Raw genomic sequence first — 22,817 nt, forward strand, 5'->3', positions numbered from 1 at the left:
CCGGCTGCTTCACGTGAACAAGCTCAGATCTCACCGCAATGTAGCTGTGAGCGGGTGAGTGGGGGTGGGGCCCTGGGGCCTTCAGACTCCTAATAGCGACACAAAATCAATAACATAATATTTGTTTCAAAGCCAAAGAAATCCAGTCTCTATGAAAAAAGAAGTTGAGTAGTCAGCACATAATGTAGATGAGCGCTTGGGCTTGGGTTTCCCTAAAGATCAAGGAGAACAAGGCAAACTTTTTTTCTCTTAAGTATTGTTTCCTGATATTGCTTAGTACTTGTGTTTTTTGAACTGCATTCCAAAATGAAGTGATATTACTTAATTAATTTAATGCTTTAATTTAGTTAATATGATCTGCGTTTGCACAAATTACTCAAACATAAAAACATAAAAGGCGATTATTTACACATTTTGAATGTCTTATCTGTCATCAACATATTTTTTTACTTTTCAAGTTGTACTTGGTAACCTTGGTGGAGATGTACTTGAAAATACTGGTTAGCGAGGAAAGTATAAATAACAGTTTGCTTCAATATCAGTACATTTCACTTTATTTTAACAGGATAAGCCAGCCTGTATCAGTGTTGCTGTCCATGGAGTCATTGTCAGTTAACTGAATTCATATAAATACTGTAAGTAGCAGGTCAGTAAATGTTTGTTGTGTACAGCTCTGTTTTCATCTGTCTACCCTTCAAACAGTGTGGCAACAAAGGCAGCTGTGGCCGTTTCTGTTGACACCGGAGATGCCTCTACGAGCTGCCGCTGCCACGGTTTGAGCCCTTTCTGTAAAATCCTGTTTCATGTGCCACAGCCAGAAGAAACCGTGTGAGTCAATAACACACACTCAGTGTTGTGCTGCGAGGGGGAAAGTGGTGCGAACAGCGGCGTCCTCTAGATGTCGCTGTGTCCTACAGTCCTACAGTACTACGACACCACAGGGGACGAAAGGAAGTGACGTAGCTGTGGTCGGGTGTAAAATGGCGACGGTGATGCGTTAGTAAAAGCTCAAGGGACGAGATTGAAAAGCTACGGAGGAAAGCTTTACATTTACAAGTGGAAATCAACGTTTGATATTTTTATATCTGCTGTTGATCTTACTAAGGTAAAAAGCTGTTAAATACTTCAATATATAACAAGTCAACAGCTAGGTTAGCTTAAAGCTAACAGCTAAAGCTTCTGTTTTATGCTTCTATGAATGTGAACAAAATGCACATGATGCTGGGTGAACATGAGTAAGAGGACAGGAGAACGACTATTCCCCGGACAGATGATGTTTCTGACGATCACTTCGCTGTGTTACTCGTCTGTGTTGATCATGTGACTATGTTTGTATTCGTTGTGGCAGGCTCAGTCATGACCGAGCAGCCAGGCACCACCGACCAGACCAGCGCCACCTCGGAGGGCATCCTGGGCCTGGATGAGCCCAAGAAGATGACCAGGGAGGACTGGAGGAAGAAGAAGGAGCTGGAGGAGCAGAGGAAGCTGGGAAACGCTCCAGCTGAGGTGGACGAGGAGGGAAAGTAAGTGTGTGTCTGGACAGAAAGTGAGAGGAGAAATGAGGAGTTCCTCCATGCGTCACATCTGGACATTAAAATATTCCTACGTTTCCAAACACCCTTAAACACCAGATCCTACACATAACCCGAGGAAACACGGTTGCATCTTTCATTAGACCCTCCCTATCTGTATGGGTTTTGATGCAGCAGCCATAAAGCTAAAAAGCATTCATGTCAGCACCCAGGTTGTACTTGAATATATCTGTGTCAGCACTTATCATTTGCTGAATTCCATAAAACTAAACAAGCTCAAAGGTCTCACAGAAGCTTGAGTTCATTCTTCAAGGTAACTTTACCTGAAATCACTTGATATTGTGGTATATTTTGTCCACGCTCAAGCAACTCTGGTGTTGGTGGGTGATGTCTGATAAATATTCAGAAACTGTAAACAATGGTATCCCACGGTGGCAGAGAGAGCTCAACGCGCTGCAAATTAAGAAATCAACTTCATCAATTTCATGACACATGCGCTGCAAAAAGTCCCAACACCTGCAAATACAGAGACGAGCTGCAAATTGCAAAATAACCACACTGGAAATGTTTCCAGGGGACCTAAAAAGTGGTGAACCTGGCTGTAGGTCAATGCTTTGTGAAGTAATTAAAGTCTGCTACTCGTCAGTGGTGATGGAAGGGGTGTCGTCAAATTGATGAAGTTTTTTCTTAATATGCACATTTTTCTATTTGCATGTGTTTTCTTAATTTGCAGTGTGTAGAGCTCTCTTGGCCACTGTAGGATCCTTCACATTTCTACTGTCCTTGCCTTTTCTTATACATGAATGTGGTGCAAGTCCCACAGACTTTAAACGCTCTTGAAGTGCCACAGAAATTATTATGAAACTCGAGGCATTCCGACACATCTTCCGTTCCCAATATCGATTTTGATACCTGGTCTTTGCGTTTTCGCCGGTACGAGTACCTATACCTGTGTATTTACAAAAATAGCCACATATATAAAGTATTTTAACACTTACATCCTACTAACCCTGAATAGAAGTGATGATTTCTTTCACTGTTCTTTGACCAGGCTCAGGTTACATCATTTGAGAAACTAACGCTAAGAGAGAATAGAACATAGAACCTCTATTATTATCTAGTTTGACAGTCATGGCTGTAAATGAACATAAATAAATAAATAAATAAATCTAAGAATGCGCAACACACAAGTCTTGCATTCGATACACATTGCTGGTTTACTCGTGGGACCAGACAATGTGAAATACTGACAAATTGCTGACATTTTATCTAGTTCTGGCTAACGTTCCACTAGTGGAAATCATTTCTTTGCCTCTAAAAACAGTACAGAGCAACGGCTTATTTGGAGCAGTGAAGACAAAGTGATTTTTGGGAAAAGAAAGTGGGAGTTTTATCTAAGTGATATCGATATAATCCGGAGAATTGGCTACGGAGTTAACCTAGAGTTTGCCTTTCACACATGCACAACACCGCACGAGGTTCTCTGCCCAGACGCGTTCACAACAGCAACAAATCCTCCGCATTATTCAGGCGAGAGATAGAGCAGCCAGAGGCAGGAAGTGACGTATTATCTCCGCTGCAGAGATCACAGGATTTAGTTTTGCAGCACTCCAACACCGTCGTCAGCTCTTATCACCACAAACTCTCTTCAAATCTTTGTCCGTATCTTCTACATGTATGACACTGCTTTTTCACCGGGAGATATTTGTTCGCTTTTAGTTTTTTTCATTTTTGAAAAAATGTCAATCGTGCCTTAGAAACCTCGTCAACCCCCCACTCACTCAGACTGAATCCAGCGGGGGATCTCCTGCTGTGTTCACACATCGACTGCTCCTGGATTTCTACGGACGGATAAAGTCCGTAGAAACTGCTGTCTCACTAGGACGTTTGCGTTCACGCATGCACCTCCTCCGGAGAAAATGCGGAGGAACTGCAGAGTCCAGTGCATGTCTGAAAGCAGCTTAATATACTTTAAAAACATTGTATCGGATCGTTTCTTAGATTCCTAAACTGGTGTTGGGATCGGGACATGTCTATATAAAACTCTGTGTGATGACTTGATGGATTGCATTTGTAATAGTTATGTCTTACTCCTGAATTTCATCCAATATTTACTGTGAAGCTACTGTTCAGTAATGTGGACCGCTTGTGCTGCTTCGTTTCTCCAGGGACATTAACCCTCACATCCCACAGTACATTTCATCAGTGCCATGGTACATCGACCCGTCTAAAAGGCCCACTTTAAAGCATCAGAGACCACAGGAAGAAGAAGAAGTGCCATACTCAAACATTGGAGAGTGGTATAAGAGAGGAGTGCAGGAGGTGAGAATGAATTAACATGATTAGCTTTCATGTGGCTGCAACAATTTAACTGTAAAGTTATAGCTTCATTGTATGTCTCCACACAGAATGCTGTGACCACAAAATTTCGTAAAGGAGCTTGTGAAAACTGTGGTGCCCTGACGCATAACAAGAAAGACTGCTTGGAGGTAAAAGAACCAAAGCAATTTTCATCTCTTTCTATCTTCCAGCAAACACTAACTCTCACTTTTTTTATGTAGTACAATTGTACAATGTTATATCTGCATACATAAACAATAACCTCTGACTTAAATTTTTGTCTCGTCAGCGTCCCAGAAAAGTTGGGGCGAGGTTCACGGGCTCAGGAATAGCTCCAGATGAACACTCTCAGGTCCAGCTTGATTTGGACTACGATGGGAAGAGGGATCGCTGGAATGGTTACGACCCCGAAGACCACCATCGCATTGTGGAAGAGTACGCCAAAGTAGACCTGGTGAGTAGACCAGTGGTTAATTCAATCTGGTTTAACTGTAGACTGTTTGTTTCTTTGATTTGTTGAGAACACCGTAGATCTCTGCCAACCTTCAAGCATGCTCTTGTTTTGAAACATTCAAATTAGAGCCGGGTTCGAACAAGGTAGACATAGCAACTTTTAAACTGAACATTTTTATTGGTGTATATGAATCAATAAAATTTATATCTGGCAACCACAAATCCCACATTAACGGTGGGCAAACTCAAGTCAGAACCGGTGCTCAGTTACAGGCACTGTGACATAAATCAGGTGTGATGGCACAACAGGGTTCAATACATTATATTTTGGTGGTGTTGTTTATTTGTCAACTTCTTCATGAATCTGAGTTTGTATTTGTCTTTGTCTTTCAGGCCAAAAGGACTCTGAAGGCACAGAAACTTCAGGACGAGTTGGCGTCTGGAAAACTGGACCAAACTGTAGGTTTTGTTCAGATTGTAGTAGGACTGGATTATATTGACAAGAGGTAAATGCAATCTCTTGCCCGGAAAACTAACATAAAACTATTTTAATCCCTTTTCTGCAGGAGTGGGAACATGACAGCGAAGATGAGGATGAAGATAAATATGCAGATGACATTGACATGCCTGGTCAGAACTTTGACTCCAAAAGAAGAATTACTGTCAGGAATCTGCGTATCAGAGAAGACACAGCTAAAGTAAGAGTCACACGATTGCTGAACTAGTACTCTTCACTTTTATACAGGAAACCTTTGGTCACTTGTAATGTCCACATTTAAAGCTTTAGAGTTAAGTGAGTGTCAAGGGAACGTTATTTGTTCATAATCTGAACTCGTGTCTGTCTCTCACAGTACCTGAGGAATCTGGATCCAAACTCCGCCTACTATGATCCAAAGACTCGAGCTATGAGAGAGAACCCGTACTCCAACACTGGCATGAACCCTGATGAGTAAGTTACTGCCACTATGTTTCCTGATCGATCAATCAAATTTTATTTGTATAGCCCATATTCACAAATCACAATTTCTCATTGGCTCACATTGTAAACGTTTCCTGCTGTGTCTGACAGGGTGGGGTATGCTGGAGACAACTTTGCTCGCTACAGTGGGGCCACAATCACCATGGCTCAAACGCAATGTAAGTCACTTAGATACTTAGCAGCCACTTCAACTCCTCTCCATCCCCACTCTCTTTAACACTGACATAACCAGAAGAATGCCAAGTATGTAATTCAAACCCTGACTGATAAGGTTTTTGGGGGCCGATGCAGATACTGATTTAAAAAGTGAGTTAAAAAATGTCTATATATTGGCTGAAATATATATTTCAGAAATTGGCAATGATTCCTCAAATATTGGTTATCAATCCATTGGGACAAAGAAATGTAATTGAGTTTTTATATTTTACAGTTTAACCATAAACGTGTAGAAATGCAACATGTACCCCATAGTGATTGTCAATGCCTCATCTTGTGACAGTGTTTGCCTGGGAGGCCTACGAGAGAGGATCAGAGGTTCATCTGCAGGCCGACCCCACCAAGCTGGAGCTTCTCCACCTGTCCTTCAAAGACAAAAAAGAGGACTTTAAGGAGCAACAGCGGGAGAGCATCTTGGAGAAGGTGAATACCTGATATCATCTTCTGTTTTAAACCATCGGGCTGGTAACTAAAGGCCCGCACACTTTGTGAGAATGGAATCTCACATGTTCATGTTGTTGGACAAGGGCTTAGTACGAAATGTGGGTTTCATTATGTACCACAAATTATAATGTCAATGTGGATGCATATCAGACTCTGCATTGATGGATCAAATTATGGAAGCAGACATCTCATAATCTTACATGTGTTTTTATGTTTTGAAATGCACAGACACTTATTGTACTTATTTATTTGTTATCTTATTTTCATTTAATATGGGCCTCACTATAGCAAAATATATGGTATGTGTGTTATTGAAGGACAGATTCTAATATTGGGGATAGCAGCAGAAACATTGAGAGATTGAGTCTTTGTACTCTGACCTAACAGGCTCGGGCAGAAGCAAATGTTTATGTGCTTGCCACACACAACACTTGTAGTCCTCAAATATAGATTAGTAAATTATTCTTTTAAATATCAATAGCAAGTTACATATTATACTATTGTTCCACAATTTCCCCTCAATTGCAGATTTATCTGATTTTAATCCCTTTCTTTGGTCTGATGTACGGTAAACTCACAAACACTTCTCAAACCATATTTGCTGACAAGCATTTATAAACAAAAAGCCTTTTCACACTCTCTGATAGTGACTTTGATTTTGCTCCGAACAACAATTGCATTATTTTATGATATAATACATCCTTAAATTTCATAGCACTGGAATTTGGAAACCATGAATTTGTGTGACCACAGTAGCCAGCCAGCATGTGACAGTTTGGGTCCATTTATCTGATGTGATCTAGGACTACTGTTAAAGATTAAAGATAAATTAAGGATTTCACTACATTTATTTGAGCCCAAAATGGTGTATAGAGGCCTATAAGTATTCGTACTGGCTGATGACTTAATTGTGTTTGTGCTTTTGTGTGTGACGATCAGTATGGAGGTCAAGAACACTTGGACGCTCCACCACGGGAGCTGCTGTTGGCCCAGACAGAGGACTACGTGGAGTACTCTCGTCACGGCGCTGTCCTGAAAGGACTAGAGAAGGCTGTCGTCCGCTCCAAGTACGAGGAGGACGTGATAATCAACAACCACATGGTAAGAGCGACAGAATGGACTAAAGCTTTTGCTAATTTTCCACACATTCAAAATGTATTCTAAAGAAGATCTTGTGTTTGTTTAGTGTATTTGGGGCTCTTACTGGAAGGACGGCTACTGGGGCTACAAGTGTTGTCACTCCATGGTCAAACAGAGTTACTGCACAGGAGAGACTGGAATTACTGTAGTAAGTCATATTTTTTCAAAGTCTCTGTTTCATACCCACTTTATCTGATCGTTTTGTAACTTAAACTGGTTTTCTTAAAAAAAAAAACTACAGAACAACACAGACTGTGTTCCATTTGAAGAAGGTCTCACTGAACCACAGGAGGAAGAACAGCCCAAGACTCTGCTGGAGGTAAGTGATGCTGAGAAGATTTCTATTTTCACAAGTCACTGATGATTAACACTTGTTTTGCCAGGTGTAACAGTACACAAAAATCAAGTAATTTTTACAAAAGTAAAATAACAAAATAAACACACTCATAAATATATAAAAATGGGAAAAAAAATATATCCATTAAGGTGCAGCATGTAGAAAATTAAATGTTCTTAAACTGCACCGTTATTGTAATGTATAGCTATCATTATTAAATATAGGGCTGCACAATATAAGAAAAACATGCGATAAAGTTGTTTAATATTGCGATGACGATATGATTTGCGATAAATCAACATAAACTGTCCCTAGCTATTGACGCAGAGACCACAGACAGCACCACCAAGTCCGAGGCAGACACCAGGGGGCATGCACAGCTCCACTATGTCCACTTACAGTGTCAATTTGGGGTGTTTTCATACATACCCTGAGTGAGTGAGAGAGAGACAGCGAGAGAGAGACGCACATACAGCAGCGGAGTCTGTGTGTCTGAGCGCTGTTACTTTTCCCTCAGGTTCTGGGATCATAAATAAGCTACACAACTATTATATATAAACAACCGCTCATAGTGTTGAATTTAACTCGGGACAAACGTCATCACTAGAAGTTTCCACAGTAGAGTTTATTTGGAGGAGGCAGAGCCCTCTCTATTCTCTTCTTATTCTCTCCTTCAGACAATGATTCATTGACAGAAAAACCCATCAATGATCGGAATGTCTTTCAATTGTCATCTAGGGCAGCAGGGCTCCATCTGAATGGCCAAATATATTGACATGCAGAGCGTGAATGCGTGGCGCATGAAACACCATTTACCGCAATCTTTTGCGATAAATGGTGTTTCGCACACGTTGATATCGCGATGACGATAGATTTTTGATATATCTTGCAGCCCTGATTTTTTTTAAAAATATATATATATATATATATATTCTTATTTTCTTCCAGAAAATGAACTTGTTCGCAGAGAGGGTTTAATGCCCTGCTGGTACTAACAATGTCTCCGCTGTGGAGAACACTCTCAGGCTAGGGACAGAGGTTTATAAAGGTTTTAAACGAGTCGGCATGTCAGCTACATGTCCGATTGCAGATGCGCAATGTCGCTTTTTATACAATCCACTCGTCTTCGTCCGTCGTCATTATAGTTTACTGCGACACTGAAGTGTTACCACAGAGCGGACTTAAATGATGAGGGAGGGTTTTCACACTCCTGTTTCTCTGCGGTCGCTATGACCACGAGCCGACAGCACATCCGGTCCTTCGCTAAAGTTGTCGGTTGGAATTTGAGACCCACACACACACACACACACACACACACATAAGTTCGGCACGTGGACTCGATGCAAATGCCTTCCGGAAAGGTCCGTACTGGAAATTCTCGGTTCGGATACATGTACTGTTACACCCCTACTTATATGGTATAATGTTATTGTTTTCACTCACCAGATGCATCGTGATAAGATGATGAAAGAGAAAAAGAAGAAAAAGAAGAGCAAAAAGAACAAGAAGCGCAGCTCTGACAAGAGCGATTCAGAGGACGAAGAGAAGAAGAAGGAGAAGTTGAAGAAGGTAAAAATATACAAGTCTGTGTTCATCTTTGTGTATCTGTGGTTTTGGCTCATTTCTGCGACTGACCTCCAACATCTTTTTCTCTGCCAGGCCCTCGAAGCAGAGGACAAACACAGAAAGCACATAGATGCAATAATGCAGATAGATGAGAGGAAGAGGCCGTACACCAGCCTGCAGGAAGTGAAGGCGCCCACCGAGGAGGAGCTGGAGGCCTTCCGCATGAAGCGCTGCCGGTCAGATGATCCCATGGCATCCTTCCTTGACAAGTGACCACCTCCCCTCCCTGCTGACTCTCCTAGACTCTCCCCATGGGATTAATGCATTTTTATAAATAAAATATATTTGACTACATTGTGTCATGAAAGAGAGTTATTGTTTTCCAGGGACAATGTACACTTATCAACACCACTGTAAATATGCTCATTTAATATTGTTTTCAAGCTTTTGGAGAATCACTGATCTTTAATATTTAAATATTTTTGCTGCTGTCTCTGCTTTAATATATTTCCAAATCTTCCTTCTATAATACTTAAAGATAAATATTCTGTATTTTCAAGACATGTATATGAAGTTCTTGAAATAAGCACGCTCTCTCTCTAGCTTCATCACTCACTGTCTTACACACACACTGATGCACTGGCCCTCTCTTAAAGGAGCCACGCTACTCTTATAACACTACCCCCACTCTGGATGGCAATTATTACACAATTCCAGTCCAGCACAGTAACATACATTAGCGTGTCTTTACATACAGGTATATAATCCTCATTTGCATTCAGCTCATTTTTTATATATATATAAATGAACATACAAAATTAACCATTAGCTCGAAAAGTAGCAAACAATACAAAACCGTTGACCTCATTTTTGGAACCTGAAGATGGTCTTTTAAACCCTGGAAACTGTCCATGAACTGCTGAACTCAGTGAGCCACCCACTCACCATACTTGGCAGGTATTCTTCGCTGGCGGCTCGACCTTTGGGAATGATGGCTCTGATGACGTTGCTCTGCCACACCACTTTCCTGAGTGGCAGAGTCCAGATGAGGAGAGGTGGAGGGGAGTGATGCAGCAGCTGCAGGGATGTCCACTGCTGAATCTGATGAGGTGCAGCTCGAGGCTTCCTCAGCGTCAGTGTTAGAGAACACATGAGATAGACCCAGGATAGGGTCTGCAGGATCCATGTCCAAGACTGGGGGTGACACCTCCATCGGTGTGTCCAGCTCCGAGCCTGCTCCATGGCCTAGGTGTTGTCCAAGAGGTTAAGACAGCGATAGGGCTTTAGCTGGTCGTGGTGAACAAATTTCACCTTGGTCTTAAGGCCTATCTGGATGCGATACACCAGATCATCCAAATGTCCCAGGAGGAAGTATGGTCCTTCGTATGATGGGAGGAATTTCCTGACCTTATTCTTTACTCTCTGTGTGCCTTTGATTAGGTACCACACAGCATCACCAATTTGGTACTGTGTGCGGCAGCAGTTCTTGTCATATTGTCTCTTTGCACGTTTCACAGACTCACCAAGAGCGTCTCTGGTGATTTGATGCGCCAGCTCAAGGTGCTCTTGGAGGTGTTGGACATACTTGGGGGCTGAAGGGACTGTGTCAGGGTCCAGAGGTAGGCCAGCTACCAGGTCCACTGGCTCACTTACTCCCGGCCAAACATCATGAAGTTGGGAGTGAAACCAGTTGCACTGTGCTTTGTTGTTCTGTAAGCCATTACAGCATAGAGGATCATGAGGTCCCAGTCCAACGCCTGGCTTTTGTGGCCCGGATCTTTTGCAAGGTGGCATTGAATCTCCCAACTTGGCCATCAGACTGATGTCGAAAGGGTGTGGTGTGCATTTTCTCGATACCGAACAGCACACACATTTTCTGGAACACTTCAGACTCAAAGTTCCAACCTTGGTCACTATGCAGTGTCTGTGGCGCTCCATAGCGGCACACTCACTCCGATGCCAGCACTTCAGTCACAGCCTGCTCATTGAGTAGGGGGAAAGCTTCCACCCATTTTGTGAGGTAGTCTTGTATCACTAGCACATAACAGTTGTTGCACTCTGTCTCGTTCAGTGGCCCCATGATGTCCAAGGTGATGAGCTCCATTGGGGGTCCCACTCGAACAGTTCCCCTGGGAGCTTGTGGTGTCTTACAGGGCCTGGCTTTGGATGCGCAGCTGGTACAGGTGCTTCACCAGAGGGCACTGCCCCTCTCATTCAGTACCAGAAGTATCGGGTCTGCATCCAGGCTACAGTGCGCTCCACACCAAAATGCCCAAAGAGTCCAACTCGCACCGCACATCCTGATGACTGATGTTGACAGTATAAAGGGAGGGGCCTGACAGCTTAGTCAGGGCGATGGATGATCTCAAAGTTGTACTCGCCGAGTCTCTCGAGCCACCTGGTCAGCTGTCCTTCAGGCTCTTTCATTCTTGTCGGCCACCGGAAGCTGCTGTGGTCGCAACGTCGCTTGCGTCAGTGTCCAGTATCATTTTGCCTTCATAGAGTGGATAACCCAAGACTGGTGCAGTGGTTAGCAGGCGTTTTAGCAAAAATTTATGCTAGGGGCAGCATATATAGGGAGAATAGGACAGGGCCTAGAACGGATCCTTGAGGTACCCCACATGTAAGTGGGGCCTTCCCAGAGGAGTAGTCACACAGGTGGACAGAGAAACTCCTATCTGTTAAGTATGACTGAAACCACCTGAGTGCTGTATCTTTAATCCCTACAGAGTTTTCCAGGCGTGATAGCAGGATTGCGTGATCAACAGTGTCGAAAGCGGCCATCAGGTCTAGGAGCACCAGGACAGCAGAGTCTCCTGAATCAACAGTTAAAATCAAACCGTTAAAAACTCTTAAAAACTCTTAAAAGAGCTGTTTCAGTACTGTCACACGGTTTAAAACCAGACTGGAACTTTTCATACACATTATTGTTGATAAGAAATGTTTGCAACTAGGTAAGAACTACCTTCTCTAGGATTTTGGACAGGGAAGGCAGTTTAGAAATGGGCATAAAGTTAGAGAGAACAGAGGGATCAAGATTTTCCTTCTTTAACAAGGGCTGTACAACAGCATGTTTAAAGGCAGCTGGGACACTACCAGAGAGAAGACAGGTGTTTATCAATGACAGAATACATGGGCCTGTAATGGATAATTCCACTGATCAATGTCTTACTACTGTTATGACTGTTTTCTGTGCACTTAGCGGATGCAACCTCAGAGTTCATGCCCTAACTTGGTAATTTCACCTCCTGTTGACCCTGATCTGTGCAACTGGGTGCTGGGGTTGATTCCTCTTTCTGTAGCAGCAACGGCAGATGGCAGACGTTTCCTGTCGGCTTTCTGTTATGTTTCCTGTTTAGCACAATGTATAAAAACCTTCCTTTTTAACTATTCAAGGTTCCACTCTGAGCGTTGATGCTGACTGTGTAACCCTCTGCAGAGCTTACGATTAAAGACTCAAAGACAACTCCGGTCTGAGAAACTCTTTATTTCACATCTCGAGATAAATTTCCATTACAGGCCAACAGTGTCAAAGACTTCCTTAAGAACACAAGCGGGGATGCAATCAGAGGGGCAATTTGTGGGTCGCAGATGGTGGATGAAAAAGGCATGGATAAATATTTACATTTTCCCGATAGTTTATGACAGTTTACTCAGTCCCAGTATCAGTCACACTGTAACTGAGACAGCTGCCTTTGAACAGTGTGGCATCAAAGGCAGCTGAGCAGAAGAAAAACGTGACGTAGCTGTGGTCATGGCCACGGTGATGTGTTGTCAAAACTCCAGTGACGAGATTGAACATGAGTAAGAGGACAGGAGAACGACTATTCCTCGGACAGATGATGTTTCTGATGATCACTTCGTTGTGTTACTCGTCTGTGTTGATCATGTGACTATGTTTGTATTCGTTGTGGCAGGCTCAGTCATGACCGAGCAGCCCGGCACCACCGACCAGACCAGCGCCACCTCGGAGGGCATCTTGGGCCTGGATGAGCCCAAGAAGATGACCAGGGAGGACTGCAGGATAAAGAAGGAGCTGGAGGAGCAGAGGAAGCTGGGAAACGCTCCAGCTGAGGTGGACGAGGAGGGAAAGTAAGTGTGTGTCTGGACAGAAAGTGAGAGGAGAAATGAGGAGTTCCTCCATGCGTCACATCTGGACATTAAAATATTCCCACGTTTCCAAGCACCCTTAAACACCTGATTCTACACTTACCCCGAGGAAACACAATCGCATATTTCATTAGACCCTCCCTATCTGTATGGGTTTTGATGCAGCAGCGATTATCACTTATCATTTGCTGAATTCCATAAAACTAAACAAACTAAGGTCTCACAGAAGCTTGAGTTCATTCTTCAAGGTAGCTTTACCTGAAATCCTTTGATATCGTGGTATATTTTGTCCACGCTCAACCAACTCTGGTGTTGTTGGGTGATGTAAATATTCAGAAACTGTAAACAATGGTATCCCACGGTGGCAGAGAGAGCTCAACGCACTGCGTCAGTGGTTATGGAACTTCACAAAGCATCGAACTACAGCCAGGTTCATCACTTTTTGAGTTTGCTTGTGTTGTGAATTTTTTAAGCGCATGTGTCGCCAAATTGATGAACTGTCCTTGCCTTTTCTTATTACATGAATGTGGTGTAAGTCCCACAGACTTTAAAGGCAAAGAGGCAGGAAGTGACATATTATCTCCGCTGCAGAGATCATGTGATTTTGTTTACAGCACTCCCACACCGTTGTCAGCTTTTATCACCACAAACTCTCTTCAAATCTTTGTCTGTGTCTTCTTCATGTATAACATTGCTTTTTCACCGGGAGATATTTGCTTTCTTTTAGTTTTTTTGCGTCTGTCGCACATTAGAAACCTCATCAACCCGCCACTCACTCACAGTGAATCCAGCGGGGGATCTCCTGCTGTGTTCACACATCGACTGCTTATACTTGGAGGTCAGACGGATAAAGTCCGTGGAAACTGCTGTCTCACTAGGACGTTTTCGTTCACGCATGCACCTCCTCCGGAGAAAATGCGGAGGAACTGCAGAGTCCAGTGCATGTCTGAAAGCAGCTTAATATACTTTAAAAAACATTGTATCGGATCGGTTAATAGATTCCTAAACTGGTGTTGGGATCAGAACTTGTCTGTATAAAACTCTGTGTGATGACTTGATGGATTGCATTTGTAATATTTACTATGAAGCTACTGTTCAGTAATGTGGACCGCTTGTGCTGCTTCGTCTCTCCAGGGACATTAACCCTCACATCCCACAGTACATTTCATCAGTGCCATGGTACATCGACCCGTCTAAAAGGCCCACTTTAAAGCATCAGAGACCACAGGAAGAAGAAGAAGTGCCGTACTCAAACATTGGAGAGTGGTATAAGAGAGGAGTGCAGGAGGTGAGAATGAATTAACATGATTAGCTTTCATGTGGCTGCAACAATTTAACTGTAAAGTTATAGCTTCATTGTATGTCTCCACACAGAATGCTGTGACCACTAAATTTCGTAAAGGAGCTTGTGAAAACTGTGGTGCCCTGACGCATAACAAGAAAGACTGCTTTGAGGTAAAAGAACCAAAGCAATTTTATCTCTTTCTATCTTCCAGCAAAGACAAACTTTCACTTTTTTTATGTAGTACAATTGTACAATGTTATATCTGCATACTTAAACAATAACCTCTGACCTCGATTTTTGTCTCGTCAGCGTCCCAGAAAAGTTGGGGCGAGGTTCACGGGCTCAGGAATAGCTCCAGATGAACACTCTCAGGTCCAGCTTGATTTGGACTACGATGGGAAGAGGGATCGCTGGAATGGTTACGACCCCGAAGACCACCATCGCATTGTGGAAGAGTACGCCAAAGTAGACCTGGTGAGTAGACCAGTGGTTAATTCAATCTGGTTTAACTGTAGAGCATTTGTTTCTTTGATTTGTTGAGAACACCGTAGAGCTCTGCCAACCTTCAAGCATGCTCTTGTTTTGAAACATTCAAATTAGAGCCGGGTTCGAACAAGGTAGACATAGCAACTTTTAAACAGAACATTTTTATTGGTGTATATGGATCAATAAAATTGATATCTGGCAACCACAAATCTCACATTAACGGTGGGCAAACTCAAGTCAGAACCGGTGCTCAGTTACAGGCACTGTGACATAAATCAGGTGTGATGGCACAACAGGGTTCAATACATTATATTTTGGTGGTGTTGTTTATTTGTCAACTTCTTCATGAATCTGAGTTTGTATTTGTCTTTGTCTTTCAGGCCAAAAGGACTCTGAAGGCACAGAAAATTCAGGACGAGTTGGCGTCTGGAAAACTGGACCAAATTGTAAGTTTTGTTCAGATTGTAGTAGGACTGGATTATATTGACAAGAGGTAAATGCAATCTCTTGTCTAGAAAACTAACATAAAACTATTTTAATCCCTTTTCTGCAGCATGGGGAACATGACAGCGAAGATGAGGATGAAGATAAATATGCAGATGACATTGACATGCCTGGTCAGAACTTTGACTCCAAAAGAAGAATTACTGTCAGGAATCTGCGTATCAGAGAAGACACAGCTAAAGTAAGAGTCACACGATTGCTGAACTAGTACTCTTCACTTTTATACAGGAAACCTTTGGTCGCTTGTAATGTCCACATTTAAAGCTTTATAGTTAAGTGAGTGTCAAGGGAATGTTATTTGTTCATAATCTGAACTCGTGTCTGTCTCTCACAGTACCTGAGGAATCTGGATCCAAACTCCGCCTACTATGATCCAAAGACTCGAGCTATGAGAGAGAACCCGTACTCCAACACTGGCATGAACCCTGATGAGTAAGTTACTGCCACTATGTTTCCTGATCAATCGATCAATCAATCAATCAAATTGTATTTGTATAGCCCATATTAACAAATCACAATTTCTCATTGGCTCACATTGTAAACGTTTCCTGCTGTGTCTGACAGGGTGGGGTATGCTGGAGACAACTTTGCTCGCTACAGTGGGGCCACAATCACCATGGCTCAAACGCAATGTAAGTCACTTAGATACTTAGCAGCCACTTCAACTCCTCTCCATCTCCACTCTCTTTAACACTGACATAACCAGAAGAATGCCAAGTATGTAATTCAAACCCTGACTGATAAGGTTTTTGGGGGCCGATGCAGATACTGATTTAAAAAGTGAGTTAAAAAATGTCTATATATTGGCTGAAATATATATTTCAGAAATTGGCAATGATTCCTCAAATATTGGTTATCAATCCATTGGGACAAAGAAATGTAATTGAGTTTTTATATTTTACAGTTTAACCATAAACGTGTAGAAATGCAACATGTACCCCATAGTGATTGTCAATGCCTCATCTTGTGACAGTGTTTGCCTGGGAGGCCTACGAGAGAGGATCAGAGGTTCATCTGCAGGCCGACCCCACCAAGCTGGAGCTTCTCCACCTGTCCTTCAAAGACAAAAAAGAGGACTTTAAGGAGCAACAGCGGGAGAGCATCTTGGAGAAGGTGAATACCTGATATCCTCCTCTGTTTTAAACCATCGCGCTGGTAACTAAAGGCCTGCACACTTTGTGAGAATGGAATCTCACATGTTCATGTTGTTGCACACTTATTGTACTTATTTATTTGTTATCTTATTTTCATTTAATATGGGCCTCACTATAGCAAAATATATGGAATGTGTGTTATTGAAGGACAGATTCTAATATTGGGGATTGCAGCAGAAACATTGAGAGATTGATTGATTGCATTCAGTCATCATCACACATACAATATGGACGGTGTAAACAAAATATAAAGTCTTTGTACTCTGACTTAACAGGCTCGGGCAGAAGCAAATGTTTATGTGCTTGCCACACACAACACTTGTAGTCCTCAAATATAGATTAGTAAATCATTCTTTTAAATATCAATAGCAAATTACATATTATACTATTGTTCCACAATTTCCCCTCAATTGCAGATTTATCTGATTTTAATCCCTTTCTTTGGTCTGATGTACCATAAACTCACAAACACTTCTCAAACCTTTGCTGACAAGCATTTATAAACAAAAAGCCTTTTCACACTCTCTGATAGTGACTTTGATTTTGCTCCGAACAACAATTGTATTATTTTATGATATAATACATCCTTAAATTTCATAGCACTGGAATTTGGAAACCATGAATTTGTGTGACCACAGTAGCCAGCCAGCATGTGACAGTTTGGGTCCATTTATCTGATGTGATCTAGGACTACTGTTAAAGATTAAAGATAAATTAAGGATTTCAGTACATTTATTTGAGCCCACAATGGTGTATAGAGGCCTATAAGTATTCGTACTGGCTGATGACTTAATTGTGTTTGTGCGTTTGTCTGTGACGATCAGTATGGAGGTCAAGAACACTTGGACGCTCCACCACGGGAGCTGCTGTTGGCCCAGACAGAGGACTACGTGGAGTACTCTCGTCACGGCGCTGTCCTGAAAGGACTAGAGAAGGCTGTCGTCCGCTCCAAGTACGAGGAGGACGTGATAATCAACAACCACATGGTAAGAGCGACAGAATGGACTAAAGCTTTTGCTAATTTTCCACACATTCAAAATGTATTCTAAAGAAGATCTTGTGTTTGTTTAGTGTATTTGGGGCTCTTACTGGAAGGACGGCTACTGGGGCTACAAGTGTTGTCACTCCATGGTCAAACAGAGTTACTGCACAGGAGAGACTGGAATTACTGTAGTAAGTCATATTTTTTCAAAGTCTCTGTTTCATACCCACTTTATCTGATCGTTTTGTAACTTAAACTGGTTTTCTTAAAAAAAAAAACTACAGAACAACACAGACTGTGTTCCATTTGAAGAAGGTCTCACTGAACCACAGGAGGAAGAACAGCCCAAGACTCTGCTGGAGGTAAGTGATGCTGAGAAGATTTCTATTTGCACAAGTCACTGATGATTAACATTTGTTTTGCCGACTGTAAACATAGATCTCCTTATATGTAGGGTGTAACAGTACACAAAAATAACTGTTCGGTCCGTACCTCGGTTTTGAGGATACGGTTTCTATGGTTAGAAACAAGTAACATAAAACATTAAACTAATTTTGTATTTCTTTTTATTCAACCCTGGTCAACTATGGCGGTGTCTTTCTTACCTAAGTAATTTTTAAAAAGTTAAAATAATAAACACTCATAAATAAATAAAAGTAGTAAAAATAGATATCCATTAGGTGCAGCATGTAGACAACTATCTATTCTTAAACTGCACCGTTATTGTAATGTATAATTATCATTATTAAATATACGTATTATTCTTCCAAAAAATGAACTTGTCCACATAGTTCGCAGAGAGGGTTTGATGCCCTGCTGGTACTAACACTGTCTCCGCTGCGGAGGACACTCAGGCTAGGGACAGATTGGTTTCTAAAGGGCTGGTGTGATGGGACTTGCTGACTGAAATGAGGACAAGAAGGAGCTTCGTAATGGGGCTCGATTACTTTCAACGTGTGCTTGAACCCTACGTCCGGTCGCATGTCCGCTGCTATAAAAACACCGATGTGGCTCGTTAGGAGTTATTTGTAAGCGGCTGCTAATGCCGCGGGGAGCTGGGTTTGCACCGAACTCGTTTTTTCCCTGTCGCATTAAAGTTGTGGGGCATCACTCTGCTGATGCCGTTTGAAACGAGTCCGCATGTTCGATGTGCTTCCAGCTAATTGTCCGATTGCAGTTGCGCAATGTCGGCTTTTGTACGATCCACTTGTCTTTGTCCGGCGTCATTAAAGTTGAGGGTTTTCACACTCCTGTTTGTCTGCGGTCGCTATGACCACGAGCCGACCGCACATCCGGTCCTTCGCTAAAGTTGTCCCTCGGAATTTGAGACCAACACGCACACAAATAAGTTCCGCACGTGGACTTGATGCAAATGCCTTTCGGTTCGGTACATATGCGTACCGAACCGAAATGCCCGTACCGGAAATATCGGTTTGGATAATGTACCGTTACACCCCTACTTATATGGTATAATGTTATTGTTTTCACTCACCACATGCATCGTGATAAGATGATGAAAGGGAAAAAGAAGAAAAAGAAGTGCAAAAAGAACAAGAAGCGCAGCTCTGACAAGAGCGATTCAGAGGGCGAAGAGAAGAAGAAGGAGAAGTTGAAAAATATACAAGTCTGTGTTCATCTTTGTGTATCTGTGGTTTTGGCTCATTTCTGCGACTGACCTCCAACATCTTTTTCTCTGCCAGGCCCTCGAAGCAGAGGACAAACACAGAGAGCACATAGATGCATAATGCAGATAGATGAGAGGAAGAGGCCGTACACCAGCCTGCAGGAAGTGAAGGCGCCCACCGAGGAGGAGCTGGAGGCCTTCCGCATGAAGCGCTGCCGGTCAGATGATCCCATGGCATCCTTCCTTGAAAAGTGACCACCTCCCCTCACTGCTGACTCTCCCCATGGGATTAATGCATTTTTATAAATAAAATATATTTGACTACATTGTGTCATGAAAGAGAGTTATTGTTAGGTGATTATTTGCCAATATAGTCTCATAGAAACCTGCAACACGAGAAGCGCTGATGTAATTTCTGTTCACATTGTGAACTCAGGGCACCGCCTCACCCAACAGCTGGAACATTTTTGTGTCTCTCTGCTCTCGACTCTGCATCCCTGAGATAAACACAAACACATTTCATACACTGCTGCAGACCACTGTGCTGTTCTGTTAAATGTGCACTTGTAAGATTAACACACCTCTGGTTATATTATTATTAAAAACTTAAAAAGATGAAACTTAACTTTATTATCATGTACAAGAAAACCTATAGCTCTATTCTCTTTTTTCGTAATATCTGATATGTAACATTTATTTTTCCATCGTATGAGTTTGATGCTTCGTCTGTGCAATACAGTCGCACCGACATGAATACAATGACATCATGGTGAAAAAATGTTCTGGCAGTGTACTTGCTTAAACAGGGCGGATGTTGTGGACTGTGACTGCACATTTCTCTGCAGTGCTTCTCTTGGAGACTTATCTCACCCGATACTGGAAAGTCATGTAGGAACGCCTGTGTTCTCACATGTAAAGAAAGGACTTGGATAGTTATTGGGACATAATTTCTAAACTGGTGAGTTGTTTATCTGCGTGTTTTTAAATGTCATGTGCGATCCCTCTCCTATAGCATGCTGTATTCTTTGCCGTTTTTAACCCCTGCGTGATGACCATATCATTTTGCTTTGTAAGCATGCAGTCGTTGCATGAAAAGACGATTAAGATAACTGTTACTGTTAGTGCACTGGATTACAGCTGTGGATTATATGCATGTGGAGTGCCATGGTTTTTGTTTCACATTTACCTTATCTGATTGTGACCTGCACACGACACCCAAATCAAATCTGTTATTATAAACAATGACTTTCCCTGTTCCTGTCGTGACTCCACAGTGACCAACATGCTCCAGATGTATGTGTTGCTCTGTTTGCTGTCAGTTGTCATCCCCCAGTCAACAAATTCCTCATCCAAGAAAGGTCGCAACATCACCATCCACTCCTCCCAGCTGGTTTGCAGTCTGCCAGGTCCAGTGGGGCCTGCGGGGAACCCAGGAGCCCATGGATCACCAGGGGCCATGGGACCCATGGGGCCGCCTGGGAAGGATGGGCTGGATGGGAAGGATGGGGAAAAGGGAGAAAAGGGAGAAGGAGGTAGTTATCTGCTCACTCTTTTCTATCATAATGTTTGAATCAGTTCTTTCATTCTCTTTAATCTGGAAGAATATCTGTTCTGTATGACACATAAAAAAAAGCCCATCAAAGCCCCAATTTCCAACATCCAGGGCTGAAAATTAGTTTTTGTTTGTTTCCGAACATGTAAAATCATGATTTTACACTGACAATCAAGTCCACTTTAATGATAGGAAGCAACCTGTTCCTGTCATGAAACACAGTTTGACTGATGAGCTGTTCTTTGACTTTTTATATTATTTGTGATCAGTAAAACGTGTGAATAACATTGATTTGTCACAATTTTGTCATGATTGTCAGGGGATGCAGGAAGGACTGGGAACCCAGGGAAACCTGGTGTAAAAGGCCGTGAAGGTGTTATCGGCAAGGCCGGACCCCGGGGGCTGAGGGGGCTTCGTGGAACGCCAGGGTTGGCTGGAAAACGGGGACCAAAGGGAGTGCTGGGTGACGTGGGCCAGGAAGGGGCCCCTGGAGGCTGCAACTGCAATAGAGCGGCCCGCTCAGCCTTCTCCGTGGCCATGACAAAGAGCTACCCCAAAGAACGAATGCCCATCCGCTTCAGCCGGATCCTGCTGAATGAAGGAAATCACTACAACGTCAGCAGTGGGAAATTTGTCTGCATTATCCCTGGAGTCTATTATTTCACTTATGATATCACTTTGGCAAATAAGCACCTGGCCATCGGGCTGGTGCACAATGGAAAGTACAAGATCAAGACTTTTGATGCAAACACAGGAAACCACGATGTGGCATCTGGCTCTACGGTTCTCCACCTGCAGCAGGAAGACCAGGTCTGGCTGCAGATCTTCTACTCGGAACAGAACGGACTCTTCTTTGACCCTTTCTGGACAGACAGCACCTTCACTGGCTTCCTAATCTACCCGGACCAGGACTTTCTCAATGAAGCTGACACCAAAGCAAATGCTAAGGATGACAGTTAACCCTGAAAAATCTTTGTTTTGATTTTATAATTGACACTTTCCATTGACTTTATTTCATTTTTGAATAGATAGGTCCCCTGCTGAAGGCCTCAGTGACGTGTTGAGTTCTGACACTAGGGGGCACCCAAGGAAAGAAGAAACGCAACTACGTTTGGGAAACCACTCAGCAATTGTGTTTCACTCATGAAATCACAATTCTGACAAAAGATCTTTTCAAAAATTAATTCAAGAATGAACTTAAATTCCTTTGTTTCATTAGATTAATGCAGTTTACAGGAGCTGTGAGACTGCTGTGAGTTTTTAATAGTGGCACAGAGCCATAGTCTCTGATGCAGCCATGTTTTTATCCACAACAATAAAACTCAAATCAGTACAATTTTTATATCCCAGTCTAGGGGAAACCTGAGCATAACAGAATGTTGGCTTCTCCTGTTTCTCCACACTTTTACATTTATGTTATCTTTTATTCTGTCCATTGTTGTTACCTTCTGTTCTGCATTTTGTTCACCCTCGTTTCATAGCCAGTCTCATAAAAAACATTATGGTTGGGTTGGGGTCCATTTAAATGATGATCCCTAGCATTAATCATTCAGTCAATCAAATGTTTCCCACAGATGTTTGGTTTTGTATGGTGAAAACCCTTAATATTTTTAAGTGCCAAGTAATAAACTAAATGAAAACAGGATAAAACTTGCAACAGTAACAGTAAAAATGAAAACAAAATTCACACAATAAAGTACAAGTCAAAGCTGTTGTTTAAAGTTACATGATTCGATTGTCTGAAATGTAAAGTCTGCAACCAGTAAATAATTTGTCATTTCCAAAAAAAATGAAGCGTTGAATTTTCTTGTTGAACTAAACTTAATCAAAATTCTTTACTCATCCAACAACTGAACACATTTTTACAATGTAAATCAAATACAGCTGGTCCCAACTCCACGATTGTGTTGCTCACAGCCCTAGTTTCTTCTTATATTTTGAGTCATTATGTATCTGTGGGATCAACCCCTGACCAACCAGTCCGTCTTTCATTGTTATCCTTTTGTGATTGCAACATACAGCCCATCTTTTTACAGTATTGTTGTGGCAACGTATCAGATGGTGTGATAACACTGTTTGATCCAACACTACCTTTGCACAGATAGAGTGTTTG

The 22,817-nt window shown here is 42.3% G+C and overlaps 3 protein-coding genes across 5 annotated transcripts; all 3 read left to right on the forward strand.

The window, feature by feature from the left end:
* The first annotated feature begins 949 nt into the window (after positions 1-949).
* LOC117769408 (pre-mRNA-splicing factor SLU7-like) lies at positions 950-9,361 on the forward strand. 2 transcript variants are annotated; one of them, XM_034598284.1, is made up of 15 exons: positions 950-1,105; positions 1,349-1,523; positions 3,701-3,854; positions 3,941-4,021; positions 4,162-4,326; positions 4,719-4,784; positions 4,892-5,023; positions 5,177-5,274; positions 5,395-5,462; positions 5,804-5,943; positions 6,904-7,065; positions 7,151-7,252; positions 7,346-7,423; positions 8,888-9,010; positions 9,101-9,361. In XM_034598284.1, exons 2-15 carry the CDS (start codon positions 1,357-1,359, stop codon positions 9,278-9,280), a joined length of 1,716 nt encoding a protein of 571 aa, XP_034454175.1. In that variant the 5' UTR covers positions 950-1,105; positions 1,349-1,356; the 3' UTR covers positions 9,281-9,361. The 2 variants fall into 2 exon arrangements, with proteins under 2 accessions (XP_034454175.1, XP_034454176.1); XM_034598285.1 differs by having other exon boundaries at positions 952-1,105; positions 1,355-1,523.
* A 3,446-nt stretch (positions 9,362-12,807) lies between these two features.
* On the forward strand, positions 12,808-19,407 carry LOC117769817 (pre-mRNA-splicing factor SLU7-like). The gene is made up of 15 exons (XM_034598961.1): positions 12,808-12,811; positions 12,925-13,099; positions 14,252-14,405; positions 14,492-14,572; positions 14,712-14,876; positions 15,269-15,334; positions 15,442-15,573; positions 15,727-15,824; positions 15,957-16,024; positions 16,366-16,505; positions 17,371-17,532; positions 17,618-17,719; positions 17,813-17,890; positions 18,706-18,724; positions 19,229-19,407. Exons 1-15 carry the CDS (start codon positions 12,808-12,810, stop codon positions 19,405-19,407), a joined length of 1,623 nt encoding a protein of 540 aa, XP_034454852.1.
* A 410-nt stretch (positions 19,408-19,817) lies between these two features.
* On the forward strand, positions 19,818-22,323 carry c1qtnf2 (C1q and TNF related 2). 2 transcript variants are annotated; one of them, XM_034598286.1, is made up of 3 exons: positions 19,818-20,110; positions 20,427-20,684; positions 21,024-22,323. In XM_034598286.1, exons 2-3 carry the CDS (start codon positions 20,435-20,437, stop codon positions 21,662-21,664), a joined length of 891 nt encoding a protein of 296 aa, XP_034454177.1. In that variant the 5' UTR covers positions 19,818-20,110; positions 20,427-20,434; the 3' UTR covers positions 21,665-22,323. The 2 variants fall into 2 exon arrangements, with proteins under 2 accessions (XP_034454177.1, XP_034454178.1); XM_034598287.1 differs by having other exon boundaries at positions 19,822-20,110; positions 20,472-20,684.
* The last annotated feature ends 494 nt before the right edge of the window (positions 22,324-22,817 follow it).

Source organism: Hippoglossus hippoglossus, chromosome 10 (genome assembly GCF_009819705.1).
Source record: "Hippoglossus hippoglossus isolate fHipHip1 chromosome 10, fHipHip1.pri, whole genome shotgun sequence".
Classification (NCBI taxonomy): domain Eukaryota; kingdom Metazoa; phylum Chordata; class Actinopteri; order Pleuronectiformes; family Pleuronectidae; genus Hippoglossus; species Hippoglossus hippoglossus.

Excerpts from the sequence above, each read along its gene's own strand:
- c1qtnf2 (XM_034598286.1), top strand. The coding sequence starts at position 20,435 with ATGCTCCAGATGTATGTGTTGCTCTGTTTGCTGTCAGTTGTCATCCCC. Across the intron at positions 20,685-21,023 it reads GGGAGAAAAGGGAGAAGGAG|GGGATGCAGGAAGGACTGGG; the intron begins GTAGTTATCTGC and ends CATGATTGTCAG.
- LOC117769817 (XM_034598961.1), top strand. Across the intron at positions 16,025-16,365 it reads CACCATGGCTCAAACGCAAT|TGTTTGCCTGGGAGGCCTAC; the intron begins GTAAGTCACTTA and ends ATCTTGTGACAG. Across the intron at positions 17,720-17,812 it reads GAGAGACTGGAATTACTGTA|AACAACACAGACTGTGTTCC; the intron begins GTAAGTCATATT and ends AAAAAACTACAG.
- LOC117769408 (XM_034598284.1), top strand. The coding sequence starts at position 1,357 with ATGACCGAGCAGCCAGGCACCACCGACCAGACCAGCGCCACCTCGGAG. Across the intron at positions 1,524-3,700 it reads GAGGTGGACGAGGAGGGAAA|GGACATTAACCCTCACATCC; the intron begins GTAAGTGTGTGT and ends TCGTTTCTCCAG. Across the intron at positions 7,066-7,150 it reads TGATAATCAACAACCACATG|TGTATTTGGGGCTCTTACTG; the intron begins GTAAGAGCGACA and ends GTGTTTGTTTAG.